The sequence below is a fragment of the Rhinolophus sinicus genome, linkage group LG01 (genome assembly GCF_036562045.2).
Source record: "Rhinolophus sinicus isolate RSC01 linkage group LG01, ASM3656204v1, whole genome shotgun sequence".
NCBI classification, from domain to species: domain Eukaryota; kingdom Metazoa; phylum Chordata; class Mammalia; order Chiroptera; family Rhinolophidae; genus Rhinolophus; species Rhinolophus sinicus.
Genome location: NC_133751.1, coordinates 204,306,944 through 204,324,652, shown reverse-complemented (window position 1 = coordinate 204,324,652; position 17,709 = coordinate 204,306,944). Strand labels below are relative to the sequence as shown.

Below are 17,709 nucleotides of genomic sequence, written 5' to 3'. Positions count from 1 at the left end.
TCTGGCCCTGACCAGACAAACCTTTGGCATTGAGTTGCCGGTGCTGGCAGCTGGAAATCGGGCCTGCTGTGCTTACACAGCAAGGCGGAGAGAACACGGTGGTGTAGCTACACATCCTCTCCAGGGGAAACCTGGCTTATCCCTCTGGAAACATTCACTGCCCCTGGTATCCACTAAAGAAAATGTGGCGGCTCTCCCGTCCTTCACGTGAGCAGCTAAGAGCACTTTTAGGCAGATAATGTCCCTGTCCCTTTTCCCTGGCAGATGCCTTGCAGAAAGCAGGTGCCACAACGAGTTTTGCAATTAAGAAAAACTGCAACCACTAGTTTGAGATACAGCACAGAGCATAAAGCAAGACATCAGAAAACTCACCAGCTAGACTCATCATCTTAACTAAAGGCAGTAGGAAAAAATGAACACTGCCAGCACGTTAGCTACTGTACGGCGATGAGGCGGGGAGTGGGAAAGGCACAGGTAGAGAAAGGTTTTGGAGGAAGATTCAAAAGAGCAGAGGATTCAAGCAGATGATTCCCCCAGTACGTACGTGAAATTCGATGTCGGTCTCGTCCCGGCTATTTCTGTCTTCCTTCCGGAAGCCTCTTCGGAAGTTGGCCACCAGTTTCCAGACGAAGGTGAGGAGGGTGTCGTTGTAGGAATTCTTGGCGATCTGCAGGTTCCGATACACAAGGGTGCTGAAGTGGTTGGAGAAAAGCTCCGTGAGGACGTCGTTGGTGAGAAACTTCCGCAGGTTCAAGCCGTTCTCCAGAAAGAGGCGGACGAACTTGGGTCTGTCCTTGACGAGAGCCATAAACATGACTTCTTGAAGGTCAGAAGACTGAGGAGAAAGAGCAGAAAGAGCACTCACACCAGAAGCCCAATAATGGAAACAAAAGGCTTTTCCTTCTCAGCCACATCGTGTTTCCCACCACAAAGTAATAGCATCTTCAACTTCTCTTGCAATCCTGTTTGAGAATAAAATTTATCTTTTCAATTATAACACAGTGTTGGATTATAGCCCAAACATCCAGACAGGGGAAGTGGCTTGGTAGGGTCTTTGAAGTCAGCCAGATGAGGGCTTGGATGTGACTCGGGCGCTTGCAAGTGTAAAGTGGATATAATTACACCCACGTAGGGAAGATGTGGGTCAAGGATTTATGCCCGAGCTTGGCATCAAGGAAGCACTCAGGGGCTGGGGATTGGTCATATCGCTCACACCGTTTTGCTGAAATCACAGCAGACATCAATTGCGAGCCAACCAACAGCCAATGCCTCGCTCTGGGCATAGGCTCTTCCGGCTGCCCTTCAAGTCACACGCCATCAAGCACATGCCTGGTCATGTTACGTGACACAGCATCATTGGAACACTTGACAGTTATACCTGGTTATTATTTATCTTTATCTCCACTTTCTGGCTCCTGGTATCCCATAGGAGCTTACTGAGAAACTTAATAAAGAAGATTAATGTTTACCAGTGGTCTACAGGCCACCACAGCTCTCAGACACGTTCTGTTGTCTTCCATCATATTTCTTACAATTCAATTCAGTTGCCAACATTAAAAATTAGAAGGTTCATAAAAATCGACATTTCTAGCATTAAAATCCAGACGCCCTGACAATATGGAGAGCCATCCGCTGGAGCCGAGTGGCAGCTGCTTCCGGAGCCTGGGGCCCCCGGTCCCCAAAGGTCCCAGCATTCCTCACTGCTGTCCACCCAGCCCCCTATGTCATCATCTGATCCCTGATTTAAGTGACTCTCTCCTGCCAAGGGCAGCACTGGCAGTGTCTGTTTCTTTCTTTCTTTCTCTCTTTCTTTTTTTTCTATAAATTTTATTGGGGAACAGTGTGTTTCTCCAGGGCCCATCAGCTCCAAGTCGTTGTCCTTCAATCTAGTTGTGGAGGGCATAGCTCAGCTCCAAGTCCAGTCGCTATTTTCAATCTTTAATTGCAGGGGGTGCAGCCCACCATCCCATGTGGGAATTGAACCCGCAACTTTGTTGTTAAGAGCTCGCATTCTAACCAACTGAGCCATCCGGCTGCCCCTCCGGCAGCTCAGCGGCAGCTCATTGTCTTCAATCTAGTTGTGGAGGGTGCGGCTCACTGGCCCCTGTGGGAATCGAACCGGCAGCCCTGTTGTTCAGAACTCCTGCTCTAACCAACTAAGCCATCCGGCTGCCCCCTGGCAGTATCTCTTTCTGTCTAATGTGGGACTCCTGTGGCTCACACAGTGCCTGGAGAGGGACTGGCCAATGGTCCCTTGAGTCCCCACACTATGGCTCCAGGTTGGATAAGGAAGGGAAGAGGCGACTTCCCTGGGGAGGACGACAGCTGCACATTCACCTACGTCCTCGAGGCAAGTGTTCCTTGTGCCCAGAGCTTCACATTTCCTTCTAAATCATTTGCCTTCCCTTCGGTCACACACTTGATAGCATAGGGCAGTGGTCCTCAGACTTCAGAGTCACCTGGAGGGCTCACTAGAGCTCAGGCAGCTGGAGCCAAGCTTAGAACCTCTCCTTTAACAAGTGTGAGATCAGAAATTCAAGTTCAGAGCAGACCCTCAAAACACCATCAGTAACTGCCCCTCCTGTGGTACCCGTGCACCCCTGGCTTATTAACCAGCAAAATGAGAAATGAGAAAATCCTCACTGTGGGCTGGTGTGAGGGGCAAGTAAGGTAACACCGTGAAACTGCTTTGTGCAAACAGTTACACCAATGTTACCATTATTCCAACAGTTTTTATGTGCTTTTAAACAACTACTTATAAGTGCTTAACAGGAGCCAGTGCTCTGAGCACTAGAGGAACGTGATCTGATTTAAGCATCCTAACACCCCAAGGAGCTAGGCACTGCCATCATTATCTCCATTTCCACAAGAGCAATGGTGTGCTGGGAAGTGTTTGACAATCAGCTCTCTGGAAGAAAATACTAGGGCCTGATGTGTAGCTTTTGCCAAGTCCTGTGGTGTAAATGCTCCCATCACGGCTAATTTCCAGGGGCCCATGTGACATCACTGACTGCAGAACTGGGAACAGACGTGGAGCGGCACACCACGTAGAGCATTTCCAGCATGCAAATACAATAGACAGAAATAACCTCCAGAGCCTAGACAGTAGTAAATGTACTAAGATAACCCAATACAACACTGTACAAGGAAATTGAGGTACAGAGAGGTTAAGAAACTAGCAGAGGTTATGTCATGCCGATGGGCTGGCTCCAGAGCCCGTTCTCTTAACCACTATGCCCTTCACCTGTAACAATGTTAGGCTGAGGAAATAGAATTAAATGTACCATTCCGTATGTGCCTGAGTTTATGTTTATTTGCACCTTCTGACCTTACTTAAATAGGACATTTCACACAGAGGGATCTATTTATGAATCAATTAACTAGATCTACTTATAATTCCACTTTCCTTCAACTAACTAAAGCCTTGTGGTGTGTAATGGGGTTCATTAGATTGCAAAGACCAAACACGAGATAATGTTTGCTACAGGAATGAATAATTTAAAATCCCAAAAGCCATTCCTTTATTTGCATTCTATTATTGAAATTGATCACATGTTCATGTAAATCAAGACTTCGTCTTTGATTATGCAACAGGAGGCTTAAAAGTGTTTTCTGATCCTGGCTGCGAAGGATGACAGTTATGAAATACATGCCCCTTCAAATCTATGCATGCATGTATAAAATTAAACAAATTCTAGCTGCCCACTAAATGACTCAAATTAATTCAGAAGAGCTGAAAACAGAGAAGCACCCAGCCTCGCAGATCCAAGTGTGGCAGTTTGCAATCGTTCCTGCAAAACAGAGCTCCCAAGGCTGATTTAACTTTAATTGTACCCAGGGGGACGCTGCTGGGAAATGCAGTGCTATGAATGATCAAATTGAAAGTGAGAAAGTCAGTCTACTGGAAAAAAAGTTTTTATTGGACAGAAAACTTCCACTTGGACGTGCTCATTCGTTTGGGTGTCCCGCTTTCCAGCTCTGAGACATCCACTGCGTGTCTTCCATCGAGTTGTACTAGTTTTCCCGTCTGCATCTCACTGTTGGCAATTCTTCCCAGAACAAGACTAGGTACGCGGGGCAGGGCACAGTGAGCACTGCTGTCTAGGTTTGTAGTTGAGTGACTTCCAATCCTTTCAATCATCCTGCACGTATTTTCCCCAAACGTCTGCCCGTCCACTCCCAGGAGGACTTCACCTCTACAGCCAGATGGAGAAGCAGCTCTCACTTCGTGGCTGAGAGCTATAAACTTTGGATGGTGTCAGTGGATTGAGTTTTCTGCCATCTGTGCATTTATTTTTATTATCTCTTCCCAATGAACCTACCACGTCAGGGTATTATCCCATCCCACAGGAGAAGAAAGTGAGGCTTAGCAGCAGAATGTACCAGAACAGAATGGTCCTTTACAAGACTCAATACTGAAGACCTTGTGAGAAATGGACCAGACCTGACACTGGGAAAACCCAGGAGAGCGTCTCACTTACCTCCCATCGGCGGTCGTTGGTGAAAATGTCATCACTGGCGAGGTCCAGCTGGTTCCACTCCAGCAGAAGCTTCAGCTGTCCATTCCAGTTGTCCTTGTCTTGTTCGTTGGTGCTAAAGGCTAGAAAAGGGCAGGCAAGAGTCAACTCACCAAAGCCCCAGAAATAAGAGAGTCAGAACCACTCCACATGTCCAATAATGAGAGCCATTTACCAAATGAGGTTCTGAGCATGTCCTCCTAAAGCCAGACACAGCTGCCATTTCACTTTATTTTCACTTTCTCATCAATATTCTGCGTGTCCCAAAGTATATAATGAGGATCAATTCAGGTGACAATAATATCTTTCCATTTCATATCCTCACAGTGTAACTATGGTATCTTCCCATAGATTCCAACTGCATAAAGTTTTATTTGAACCATATCTGATTTACACTATATCCGAATCTATGAAATAATGAGCCATGTTACCACAATGTTCTTTTCCAGAGCTCATCTATTCTGCATCTATGTTTCTCTACAGATACAGTCCCATTTTAATAAATATTCTCATGACTAAATTCCTGGCAAGCACAGTAAGAATGATTCTAATGACCAGCTGATGCTTACATCGCACTCCCACGTGCCTTGCCCTGCTCTGCACACCTTACATCTGTAATCCGGTGGTTCACCTCTAGCTGGCATTTGCCAAGGCTCAATTTACTCAGGTAATATCCACCTGGATGGGATGCTAAGACAACAGAGATCATGGATGAGAATGTTTAACCTCAGCTTCATTCTTATGCATCAGGAGATTTGTAAACCCTGAAACTGAACGCAGAATCCTTGATGTGTGTGTGCGTGTGTGTGTGCATGTGTGTACATATATGTGGAACCCTAGAACCAAGGCCCATAGCTTTTGTCACCTTCTCAAAGAGTCTGAGATGCAGAAAAAGATTTTATACCTCTGTCAGGAGCAGCCCTTTGGAGAATTCTGTGATCGGATTTGACCAGTATTTAATGACATACGATTTTTTGTTCTATTAAAAACATGCAACCAAAGAGATTTAACTCATCAGGTCAATAGTAATTATTCTAGCTTTCAATCAATGATAGTCAAAATTCAGTGCAAGATTATATTTCAACAAAGCTGTTTAAAAAATAAACGCAAGTCACAGAAAGCAACACAAAACTGAATCTTCTGGAGGGGCTGTTTTTACGTACCTTTGTACAAAGCATAGGAAATAGCGTTGCTCACAATTTCGTCCCCAGCTTCTTCCATTTTAATAACTGTTAACAGATGAGAACTTTCCAGAATTTCTTTGAGCTGGCAACATTTAAAGAACAGAGTTGTCAGCCAACTGATTTTAGACATGAGGAGCATAAACTTCACTCTTTAGGTGAGAATTCTTTTATTCCACTTTTTTTTAAGCCTATCTACAGGAGAGTCCTAGCTCTCCTTCCCTCACCCACAGCGCCGCCCTGTAGCATCTAATTTCTAAATTGGAATCATGAGTCCTTGACCACAGGAGAGTAAAGGACTGGCTATACAAGGGCACGCATCTCAAAAGACTCCCATCAAGAGGCCAAGAGAGTCACTGACCAGGGGGGTGAGTGTGTGTGTGCATATGTGTGACCAAGCCTGGCACATGGTAGGTGCCCAATTGGTGAATGAGTGAATAAGTGAGGAAAGAGCAACAGGAAAATCACAGAAAGCATCTAAGCACGGTCTTAAACTGTAGGAAGGAAAAGTTCCATGCAAAAAGACGACTTCGTGATTGGATAAAGAGATAAGGGATTTGCTCCTTTATCCTTTCTCATCTTTCTGCGATGGTTCATTGTAAAGCATTTCTTAAAATCAAAGAGCTGGGGGACAGGAAGCGCCCCTAATTCCAAGGTTTCAGGCGCTGGTGAGCGTGGCGGGAGCTTGGTGAGGGAGCGTTCCTTCTAGTGGAGGAAATGAGTCTGGATTCGCTTAGACTGCGTTTGAGGCAGTGGTCGGTGTTCCTGGCAACGTTTGGGAATGAGAAACTGGAATGACAGTCTCGGCTGGGCTGGGCAGGAGAGGGAAGTCTCAGGTCAGGGTGAAACGGTGAACGATGTGGACTAAGACAGACCCTTGGGTGTGGACATTAGGGGTGACCTTCAGGCTGTGGTTTTCTGGTGCTGGAGGCCTTAGTTCAGAAGATGCTGAATCCAGGGGTGACGAGCAAATAAACGAAAGCTGCGGGAAAACATAGATCACAGGGCGTTTGATAGAGGGGGAGGGGGACAGCCTGAAGGGAAAGGCCCACTCACCATGCTGGCAGCCCTTGCTTAGGCCGAGGGAAAGAGGGCCAACTAAAAATGACCTTCGGGGAGGGGTCCAAGTCCCAGGGCTCTGGGGTACAAGTGGAGGTGGGCAGCAGATTGGGGCTGAGACATCTTATCCTTCGAAGTGAAAAGGAAAACGGAGAAAGTGGATATGGACACAGCAAACTGAGGGGACCGGGAGACAGTAGCAGAGACCTATCTCCCCCTCCTGCCCCAGGTATTCTTGCCTCTTCCAATCCTGTCCCCCACCGCAGCCAATGTGAGCTTCCCTGAACACAACTCTGATCACACCTGCTTCAAACCTTTCAGTGACTTCCCATTACACTTGAATAGACTAAAACCTCAAAACAGTGTTCATGGCTCTGTTGTGGCCCCTAAGCTCTCCAGCTTCCATCCCATACCCTCACTGCCATCTTATGGTTCCATGGACAGGCCACAATTGCTTCACACCCCAGGACCTTTGCACATGCTATTCTTACCATCACAATTCCAGCCTTCATCCCGCCAACTCTGTCCAGCCTTCAGATCATGGCTCCCATGTCCCTTTCTCTGTGAAACCTCCCCCCGAGATGCCTTTCATGCCAGGCCAGGCTCCCTTAGCTCAGGCCTTCTGTGTCCATGTTACTTTTCTTCGGAACACCCATTTCAGTTGGATATTGTACAATGCATTGTATTATAATCACTCAACATGAACTTCTTCTCAAGTTCTCTTTTCTCTGCAAGGACAAGGACTCTTTCTATTGTATCTACTCTTCTTTTTGAAGTTACCTATTCCAGAATCTGTCAGATAGTATGCGCTCAATAAATATCAATAAAATAAATGAATTAATGAAGGAGTTTGACTGAATGATATCTAGGTTGGGGGACTATAACGGGTCAAGTTCTTGAGAAGGTGCGGAGTAGGTATAGGGGAATAACTCTGAGAGAACAGGTAGGACAGGAGGGCATGGTCCCAGTGGAGAACTTCTGGGTCTCTTGGAGAGATGGAGAAATTGTGACTCCAGCTTTGGGGACGGTTGTGCACACGATCACTGAGGTCACCCATAATTAGCCTGGGAGGTTGCTTAATTAATATTGAATTGTTCAATTAATATTGACTGAATGTATATGTTCATTAACAATTCTACTCTTGAGTTGTCTTTTGGGAAATCTGTACCAGTTGCAAAATCCCACACGAGTGTGTAATTAAAAATTCCAGACCCATTTTCATTATTGATGTATGCCTTCTGACTGACATAATTATGATACATCACTAGCGTATTAGATATTAATAGGAATTAGATATGCATCCCAGAAAGGATCGTATAATCACAGAAAGTGAAATATGTCTGGTTTTTCGTCTGTTTCAGATGAGTTGCCCGTAATGGTTTTCTTGAAGCAGAAGTCAGAATTCCTCATAAAGGGGGTGAGGACCCATTAGGGGGCATGGTCCTTTGGACACGACCTGGTCTGGAAGCTATAAGCCAACTTGCATGAAGAGAAAGAGGAAAGTCACTGGAACAGACCCAGGGCCAACTGGTGGGTAAGTTAAGAGTGCTCTGTTCCCTCCTCTGTGGGAATCCTTGAACTGGCGTTGAACGTCTTCCACCATCACAGGAAATTATCTTGAATGCAGCACTCAACACACACTGTCTTACGTTCATATTGACACTTTGGGATTGCTCCACTCAGATGTTCGGCAGGATTCAAACTGTTTAGGTCTGAATATGTGGAGAGTCGACAATGCAGAGCTACTTTGGAGAGAGAGGGCTCCTTTTCCTCACCCACACGTTTCCATGCAGAGGGAGCCCGATCCGAATTAGGTCCCTGAATAGTCTCCACCCCTTCACTCACTACTCAGGGTGGGGGAGTGACATCTCCGATTGTCACCTGGCCAGCCCTTTCCTGCTTCCGGTTGGGATCTGCTCCTTGCAGAGTGCTCGTGCTGGCCTGCCGTCAGCCACACGGCCAGCGTGGCAGGGACAGCAGTTGTCCGAGGCTGCCTCTGCCTGGGGGGGGCTCATCTGTCTCATTCTGGGACTCAGCAGAAAGAGGTCATTGTGCTGCATCTCTAAGCTACACCTTTCAACTTGGCCAATGTCATCAATGAAGCTGATAAAGTTTGACCTCTATGCACCTGATTCTTGTGTCTGTCTCTCAACTGGACTTGGCCAAGAGATAAGAAAATCCCAGCAGGAACTTTCATATAAAACCACCAGCTTTAATGGCGCACCAGCTGGGCGCCATTCAACACCAGCACTGACTCTCAGCTATGAGGAGATGCATCTGTGTTTTTAAATTCTGAAATAGATAATGTGACCTATTCCAGAAAGGACTTGTTTTCTGGTCACCTGGATCCTGTTCCACCCCATCCGCATTACCGTCGAAGTGTCCGCTCTTCTGACGTTAAGACCAGCAGGGTCCCACTGTGTATTAATTTACTGCAGAGGACCAGGCAGCCGAGAAGTTTGGGTTGATCTTTCCCATTATTCACAAGACTACCATGAGCAAAAAGATTATCTGCACTGTTCCAAGTCTTCCATTTGCTATATTTGAATATTTGCTAAATTTCGAGGCTCTTCCACTCCCAAATATTGTTGACATGTCAATCTAGGTCAATAATTTTTTTTATTCTTTATGTTAAATCCAACCGTGGACTGTCAAGATGAAATGGGCTCTATAATTAAAATAAGACTCGCTGTCTACAGTGTGTTATTTCCTTTATGGAAGAATTCCCACGTGTCACCACATGCTCCTAAGCGTATCCTACGATCGAGCCCATCTTTGAATGAGCTGACATGAATGAACGGCTGATATGAACGTGAGGCCTCTAACAAAGTGGGCACTCAAGAAAATGAAAGTTATTTCAAGTCAACAGCCGTCATAAAACGGAGCGAAAAGTGAGACAGCATAGCACTGTGCTACAACACGTTCATAGGCTCAGCAATAAGAAGTGTAATAGATATCCCAATAAGGACACGTTTCTTACACGATCTGATGAGAAAGGTGAGAGATTCTGAACTGACTCACAGGCCGGTTAATCTAGAAGGGCAATTGTTCTGTAGTAACAGCTTCCCCGATAGATGTAGACTCAAATTCGGATCTGCGATTCTAAAACACCATCACCAGGAGGGTCTTTCCTCCCCAACCACTGATACATACAAAACACAGCTGCATGTTTGCTGACACCGTGGTATAAAAGAAGGATTACCAGCTTTGCAAACAGACTTGAATCGAAAGCCCCGTAAGTGACCCATTATGAGGTATGGAGACGTGGCGAGTCATTCAACTTATGTGAGCTTCAATGTCCAGCAAGAAATTGGTTTCAAAGTCATGGAGAAAGTACAAAACAGCAGCTACCAGCGGACTCGGGCATTTGAGGCAGTCTCCCTCCCTTCTCAGCCCTCTAAAGTCTCCCCTAGCACTCACCCATCTGATCCAACTCTCAATTTCCTCCTCGGGCAGCCGGGACACCGTGCGGGGTAAGAAGCGCACCAACTTCTCCTTGACGGTGGAAGACGTGAGGGAGTTCTCTGCCTCCAGCAGGCTTGCGATTACATCAGCAATCTGCCCCGAACCTTCCACCACCACACAGGGGATTTTACTCTTGATGGAGGTATTGATGGCCTGGGAGAGGGGACACCAATACACTGTGATCCCCAGAACCGAGCGTGCGACCAAGGTTCAAGGTCAAGGTGGTTAACCAAACACATTGACACACCCCTGCATTTCAGGTTTCATTTACAATCAGAAGCAAACCAAATGTTTGCCAATGCTTTATGAATAAGAAACGTAAGCCACTGGCATGACGTCCTGCGCTAATACCAAATTCCATAATAAGGACGTGTGTGACCAGCTGAAGTTTTCCATAAATGAGTGCTTGAAAATATCCCTATGCACACAATCCATCATTCCAAATGCTGACGTCTTAGATGTGAGTGACAGCTCTTAAGATGATATTCAACGTTAGTGATAGCTTCCCTGATGGAGGTTAACCGTACTCACACTCTTAAGGTATGAGAATGCCTGCAAAGCAGCAGCCACACGCTTTGTATTATGTTGACTTACCTATCTCCCTCCTTAAACAATTTCCCTTCCTCCTTTATAAAAGAGAATAAAAATAAATTTGCTTCCTGGATAAACATCTACCACACTTTTATTTCTTGTACCAAGACCACAGAGCAGCATAGGGGAATCAGGTCTTAAGAATTTTAATCCCTTGATGGCAGGACGAAGGGCTCTACATACAGGTGCAGAGGAAACTGTGAAGCCCCTTCCCTTTGCTAGACACTTTCCTTAGAGAAGACGTCACTCGTAAGGGGTGTGCTCCCTTCATCAAAGCAGGCAGAAGGCTGACACACACCAGGCTGGGGTGCCATCTTCACCTCACCACCTGCACTAAACGTGGGTATCAGGGCTGTGATGGGGTGGGAGTGGGGGTGATAAGAGAGCAAGCTGAGCGATGAGGGGACAAAGAGCTGAAGAGATGCTCAGCTGGCTGTTTCTCCCTCTTTCCCTCCTCGGTCCTATCCCCTGTTCTGTGGGTTGTGAATTGGTTGAGCAGACGTTTCCAGAAAATGTTGTAGCAATGCAGTGCCCTGGGCCTGCTGCAGCTCTCTGGAAATCTGAATTCTAAATCTGAAGTTTGAGAAAGATAATATATGTTGCCATCTTTCAGTTACTTTCTCTCCATTTCTCTTCCTCTTTTACGTGGCTGCTTCTGCAAGCATTCATATACCAACAATAGCACATTGAAAAAAATCTTTATTGGAACGTTCCCCTGGGAAGTCTTTCCTTGGAAGACTTTTACTAAACAATGGTCTCAGTAATAGATCTCATTGCAGGTGCTCAGTAAATACCTGTTAAGGAATGAATGAATACATGAATGCATGAATGAATGAAACAATCACTGTTGTATAAAGGAATAAACAAGGTAAGTGCTAGAATATGATTCCAACTGGTACCTCTTGGGGTATACTGTGATTAAGAGGGGGAAGGGGGAAGGACCTCAGCTATCTATAACTCTGTCTTACAGTTCCAACAGGTTAGTGGAAATGGGGGGTATGCAAGTCAACATGGACATTAATTAAAAGAGGGAATTAAAATTACTTTCTTGTAACGTCCTATTCCTAGAAAAGTGAGATCATGGAAATGATGCTCATGCCTTCAATCACTGGCTGAAATGCGGTCACGCTGACGCTTCCTAAGTCAAACAGAAGCCTGACTGCGGGCAAGATGAGCTCAGTAACAGCAAGGCTCCAAGGACGGGTGGGAAACAGAATTCTTGCCCAACTGCTCAACACTGCAGGTGGGAGATCACTGGAAATGCTCCCCATCATCTCAGAGTCACGTAGGGTTTGGGATTCCTTCATGTGGGTGGAGTCCACACATGCCCTGGAGGCACATGGGTGGGCGTTAGGTGCTCTGGGAACATTTAAGACAGTGTGTGTGTGCGTGAGAGAGAGAGAGACAGAGACAGAGAGACGACAGCTCAGTTCCATGCAGATGGCATGGCGTGTAGACAGCTGCTGGTTATGCTCCTTAAGCCTCATGATTCGCCTTAATCTTTCTCTTTGGCAGGTTGCTGGCCACAGCCAACACTGAGTCTCCAGGCTACGCGTGCGGCTTCGGATTCTCTTCCTAAATCTTCTCAGCTGAGGAAACCACCTAGGCCTGTTCAGGGGACAGTGCGAGGTGGGGAAAATGCTACCTACTTGAAGAAATTAGTCAGTTTATTAGGTTGGTGCAAAAGTAATTGAGGTTTAAAAGATTAAAACTAATTGCAAAAACCTCAATTACTTTTGCACCAACCTAGTGGATTAGCCGAGTCTCCAAACTCTGAAACTACAAATTTGTTGAGTAAACTTCTTAACCAATCTTCTAGAAAAACAAACCAAGACTCACTTTCAAAGTCTCTCTTCCTCCTCCTTGGGCAAAACACACAATGGGGATCTTGCCACCATAATTGGAATCTGTGAAACATGAAACACAAAATTTATTTGGGGCTCATTAGAAATACTCAACATTCTGTTTCCCCCAAAATAAGACCTAGACAATCAGCTCTAATGCGCCTTTTGGAGCAAAAATTAATATAAGATCTGGTATTATATTATATTATATTATATTATATTATATTATATTATATTAAAGTAAAGACCCGGTCTTCTAGTAAAATAAGACCGGGTCTTCTATTAATTTTTGCTCCAAAAGATGCATTAGAGCTGATTGTCCGGCTAGGTCTTATTTTCGGGGAAACACAGTACTCGTAGAATAACCTATTTGATAAATTCTTAACAACCACTTACATTTTGGTGACAATTCCACATTTGAAAATAATGATATATATAAAAATATTTTTAACCAAATACACTGTACCTATTTTTATTTAAAAAGAAGAAAAAAAGGCAGCTACCTGAAGAAAGCATTGGTCAAGGACCTCCCGTCCTGTGAGCCCAGGGTGTGGGCTGATGGCTACCGATCTCACAGATTTGACTATTTACTTGTTGATAATGATGGATATGTCTTTGTGCCCCAAATCACTCCACATGACACAGGTCATGTGGCAATTTGTTACTGATTTTTAAAATGCTCAAGTCTGTAAATGATTTGCTAATATATGTTAGACCAGGTTCAAGTTCATCCTTATAATAACTACTCTCATTCTCACTCATTTGCATAATCCTATGCTTTCTTGAGTGGGTCAAAAACTTGCATAACTACGTGTTCTCTCAAGTGAGAATTGCACATACAAATGTCTTACTTCACATGTGTCCCATTGAGAAATGAGTAAGGTTGAGAACACAAGTCCCTGTTTTGAAGTCTGTCACCGCACCATAAGGTAACCTGGTTCCATGACATCTCAACACCAACATCTCAATGACAGGAAGAGAGAGTATGTCACTTTTCGTGGCATATAAAGGCTTTCACTCAATTGATGCATTCTCTGCTTTATTGGTGGTCGATCATAAAGAAGGATTCCATGAAATAAACCACTCAACTGTGAAGCTCTGGGTTGGTTTGTGTCATGTCTACACCAGCTAATGGCATTGCTCTGTAAGCTCCTATTTGCCGTTGTGGATTTTACTGGTGTTAAATATTCTCCAACAGAAGAAAATACAGCAGGCTTTCTACACTGACCCAGCAGGCTGGGACAAGCCAGCATCTGCCATTGCTCCAGTCTGTGGATGGGCACCTATCTCAGTGACCCTGGCAGAAGCACTCCTGGTACGTTAAAAGAAGAAGAGAAATCACAATTCTTCTTGGGCAATTGGACACCTAACCGGGTAGGTTCACCGAGTCTCACTAAATAATTGGTGCTATTGTTGCTGCTGCTGCTGCTATTGTAGCTCGTTCTGATGTTTGTCTAATGTCCCTCTTCCCAATTCCTGACCTTGAATCGTTCGCTCGGAGATGTACTTCTCTAGCTGGTTCCGGAGCTTCGCCTCTGCTGCGGGATGTCCGTGGCAGCCGTTGTCCACCAGCAGCAGGTGGGTGTGATTGTTGTCCAGGATGTACAGAGGGTCTCTCTTGAAGTCGTCCATGATGTACTGGGCGGAAAAATGCTCCTGGAAAGCACACAGAAACTTTACTCAGAGATTGTATTTGTTGGCCAAGATTTATGATGACGTTTTTATATGTTCCTATGAAGGCTAACCCTTGGGGTTCCACTACGTTGATGCCCCCTCTCAGATTCCTAAGTTCAGGAGGGTCTTAGAGATCTTACAGCACATTTTAATATGAAGACATGAAGGTTCAAAATGGTTGGGTCACTTCCCTATTGTCTCATAAATGGCCAGTGACAGTGTAAGGATCAGATTCCCCATCTAGTTCTTGTTCCATCGCCCTGAGCTCGTTTGAATAAAGTCATTGAAACTGAGAGCATTCAGGAAAGGATTATGTATGTACACACACATATACCCATATATATCCAGACATACACACACACATATAAGCACCTATACATATACACACATACACATATTTTTGTGTGTGTGTCTGGATACAGGTAGAGGTAGACACTGATATACACACATACACATTTTTTTGGAATCTATCAGACGCCAAGACCCCTGTCAAGGTCTAGGAATGAGAAAATGAGTAAGATGGCGTTTTTGCCTTTGAGAAGCACATAGTTACGGCACCGCAAAAAGAAGAGATTAAGTAGATACTTCGTCCTAACACTTAACACCAGAGAATACAAAACTGCTGTGGGAGCATAAAGAAAGGAGTTCCTGACCTTCGGGTCCCATTCAAAGGTGCTTGGTTATTAAAGCATCAGGGTTTCATTAAAAGGTGTTTCAACCTGAACTCCAAGTATACAAGTTCAGTTGAAAACTCAGTTGGGAGGGGAAGGTTATTGATTCTGTTAATGACACAGACATGTTAGAACAAAGTGGAATGAAAAGCAAAGTTAAAATGTTTATGGTTCTATTCTCCACGTGGCCTTGCCCAGTCGGGTGCTTCAATCAGGGGAGGCCTGGATACGACACCCAGGCTTCGGGTGGAGAAACGCTACAAACTTTTCCAGAACAAAAGTTCCAATTTACAGCCTTCCAGAACACAGCACTGAGGTCAAAACCTCAACAACAAACCAATAATGAAAGGAAAAGCCAAAGACCAAACTCCTTTAGGAATAAGGATACAAAAATCCTAAAAAAACAATTTGTTAATTAAATCTGGAAAGTTTACGAAGAAACAATTAGTGTTTCCAGGAGTCAGGCCATTCATTAGATTACGATTTAAAGGAGAAAAATAACCCAACAGAAGCAAAAAGATATTTCATACTCAACACTCAGTCTTGATTCAAAAAATTATAAACTAGAAATGAAAGGATGATGCCTTATGGTACTTTAAAAAATATATATGAATATTGAACCTTTCACCAAATCCTATTACCTGGTGAAATACTAGACTCATTTCCACTATGATACCAGGTCTCGTGGATGCTGTCAAGATACCTGCTGTCACCATTATTTAACATGACACTGGACATTTTAGCCAAGACAACAAGATGAGCAAAAACGCAAGGTATAATTAAATGGAAGACTTATTTTTTTTAATGGGGAATATTGGGGAACAGTGTGTTTTCCCAGGACCAATCAGTCGTGGAGGGCGCAGCTCACTGGCCCATGTGGGAATCAAACCGGCAGCCCTGTTACGAGCTCATGCTCTAACCAACTGAGCCATCCGGCCACGCAGAAGAGTTATTTTTTAAAGTAACACTATTTACCAATAATATGGTTGCAAATATACAACTCCCAGAGAATCCATTGAAAAACTGTTATAACAGGAAAGCATTCATAACTTGTTTGATTCAAAACAACAAACAAATCCATATATATATCAGCAAAAATTGCTTGAAAAGTTACATTGAATACCCAATTCGCAACAACAAAAATATCTAGAAATTACATTAAGAAGAAATATACAAGAACCCAATGAGGAAAACTATCAACTTTCCTGAGTGACACAGACGTGCATAAATCGAGAGACATATCACGTTACTAGACAAGGACTTGATATTATAACAATTTCAGTTTCTCCTGCATCAGCTTATATGATTCTACTCGGTGAGCATGATATTTCATTATGTTGTTTTGTCTTGAGGCTGTATCTTGACAAAGGAATTTGTCTTGTGCTTGTATGGTGACCAAAAACAATGATGAGTGGAGGTGTGGGCTATCTTTTTTCATGCATAGGTAACGTGACGATAACTTTTAAAGTGTAATACTGACTCAAAAAAAGCAGCGATGGAAGATGAGAGAAAAAAAAACAGAAAAGATCCTCAAAAATCACGTAAAACTTCAGTGTTTGTGAAATGCAGCATTACTTCAGGCCAGCTAAATCTGGGACCTTGTACAGCCCTGTCTACCAGTGACGGAGTTTGTAATGAAGCCACGAGTAGAAACAATATAGGAAGAGGTGGCCAACAAAGTTATTGTGAACAATTATTGGTTCAATTTTCGCACAAGACCAAACACTGTTTTTGTTCAGGGAAGACATAAAAGAAACAAAAGAAAAACAAGACATAAAAGTCAACCACAAGATCATACTGAGTTTACTGTAAAACTACTCTAAGTCACCAGAGATTGTCATGAACAAAAACATCAATGGGATAACCACTCGCACTAGAATCTGAGTATCTAAAAATAAGCCATGCAATTGCAGAAAATATGGAAAATAAAGAAAAGTAAAATTACAAGGAAATATAAAATGATGCTTATTCCACAACTCAGTGGTAGTCACCACCAAGATTTCACGGCACGTATGTCTTTTCCAGGCATATAGATTGATTTACATGGTTTTCATAATTCTCTATTTAAAACTGTAAATATTTTCCGTACAATCAGAAAATCTTTGGAAATAGTATTTTCATGGCTCCACAATTTACCCTTGTTTGTATAATAATCTACTGGAAGACTTTCCTATTATTATTACAAGACATTTAGGTTTATGTCAATTCTTGTTATCATAAGAAATAGTTTAATGATATGCTTGTCCAAATACTAAATTCTCTAGTGGTATATTTATAAGTATAACTACTAGATATACAGTATGAACAGTTTTCATATTCTTCATTCATATTTCTAAATGAGTTTTCAGAAAGGGCACAAATTTGCTCTTTCTCCAGCAATTTATAAAGATCTCATGCTTCTGTATGTGTTGGAGACTATAAATATTTTTTTAAATTAGCAATGAATATATGTTTTTTTTTATTGCTGGAGAAAACTATCTGGCCCAATTTCGAAGACAATTTTTTATTTCCCTTTAAGTTCATTCATTGGTAATTCATCTAGTCAGATTTTCTGGTTCTTCTTGAATTCGTTTTTAATAAATTATAGTTTCATAGAAAAATATAAATTCCTATTGGATTGTCAGATTTATTGACATACAGTTTTACATAGCATCCACACAATTTTTCTCAATATTTATTATTACATTTGATTTCTCAGTTCTATTCA

The 17,709-nt window shown here is 43.5% G+C and overlaps 1 protein-coding gene across 1 annotated transcript in view; it reads right to left on the bottom strand.

Moving 5' to 3' along the window:
- The window catches only part of TRPM8 (transient receptor potential cation channel subfamily M member 8), a 73,283-nt gene that overhangs the window by 42,328 nt on the left and 13,246 nt on the right, over positions 1-17,709 (bottom strand). Inside the window, exons 6-11 of the mRNA XM_019739743.2 lie at positions 14,139-14,313; positions 12,653-12,720; positions 10,178-10,375; positions 5,681-5,783; positions 4,482-4,600; positions 545-835 (exon numbers count right to left, since the gene is read on the bottom strand). Of these exons, the coding sequence (XP_019595302.2) occupies positions 545-835; positions 4,482-4,600; positions 5,681-5,783; positions 10,178-10,375; positions 12,653-12,720; positions 14,139-14,313 (954 nt within the window). The remainder of the gene's footprint in view (positions 1-544; positions 836-4,481; positions 4,601-5,680; positions 5,784-10,177; positions 10,376-12,652; positions 12,721-14,138; positions 14,314-17,709) is intronic.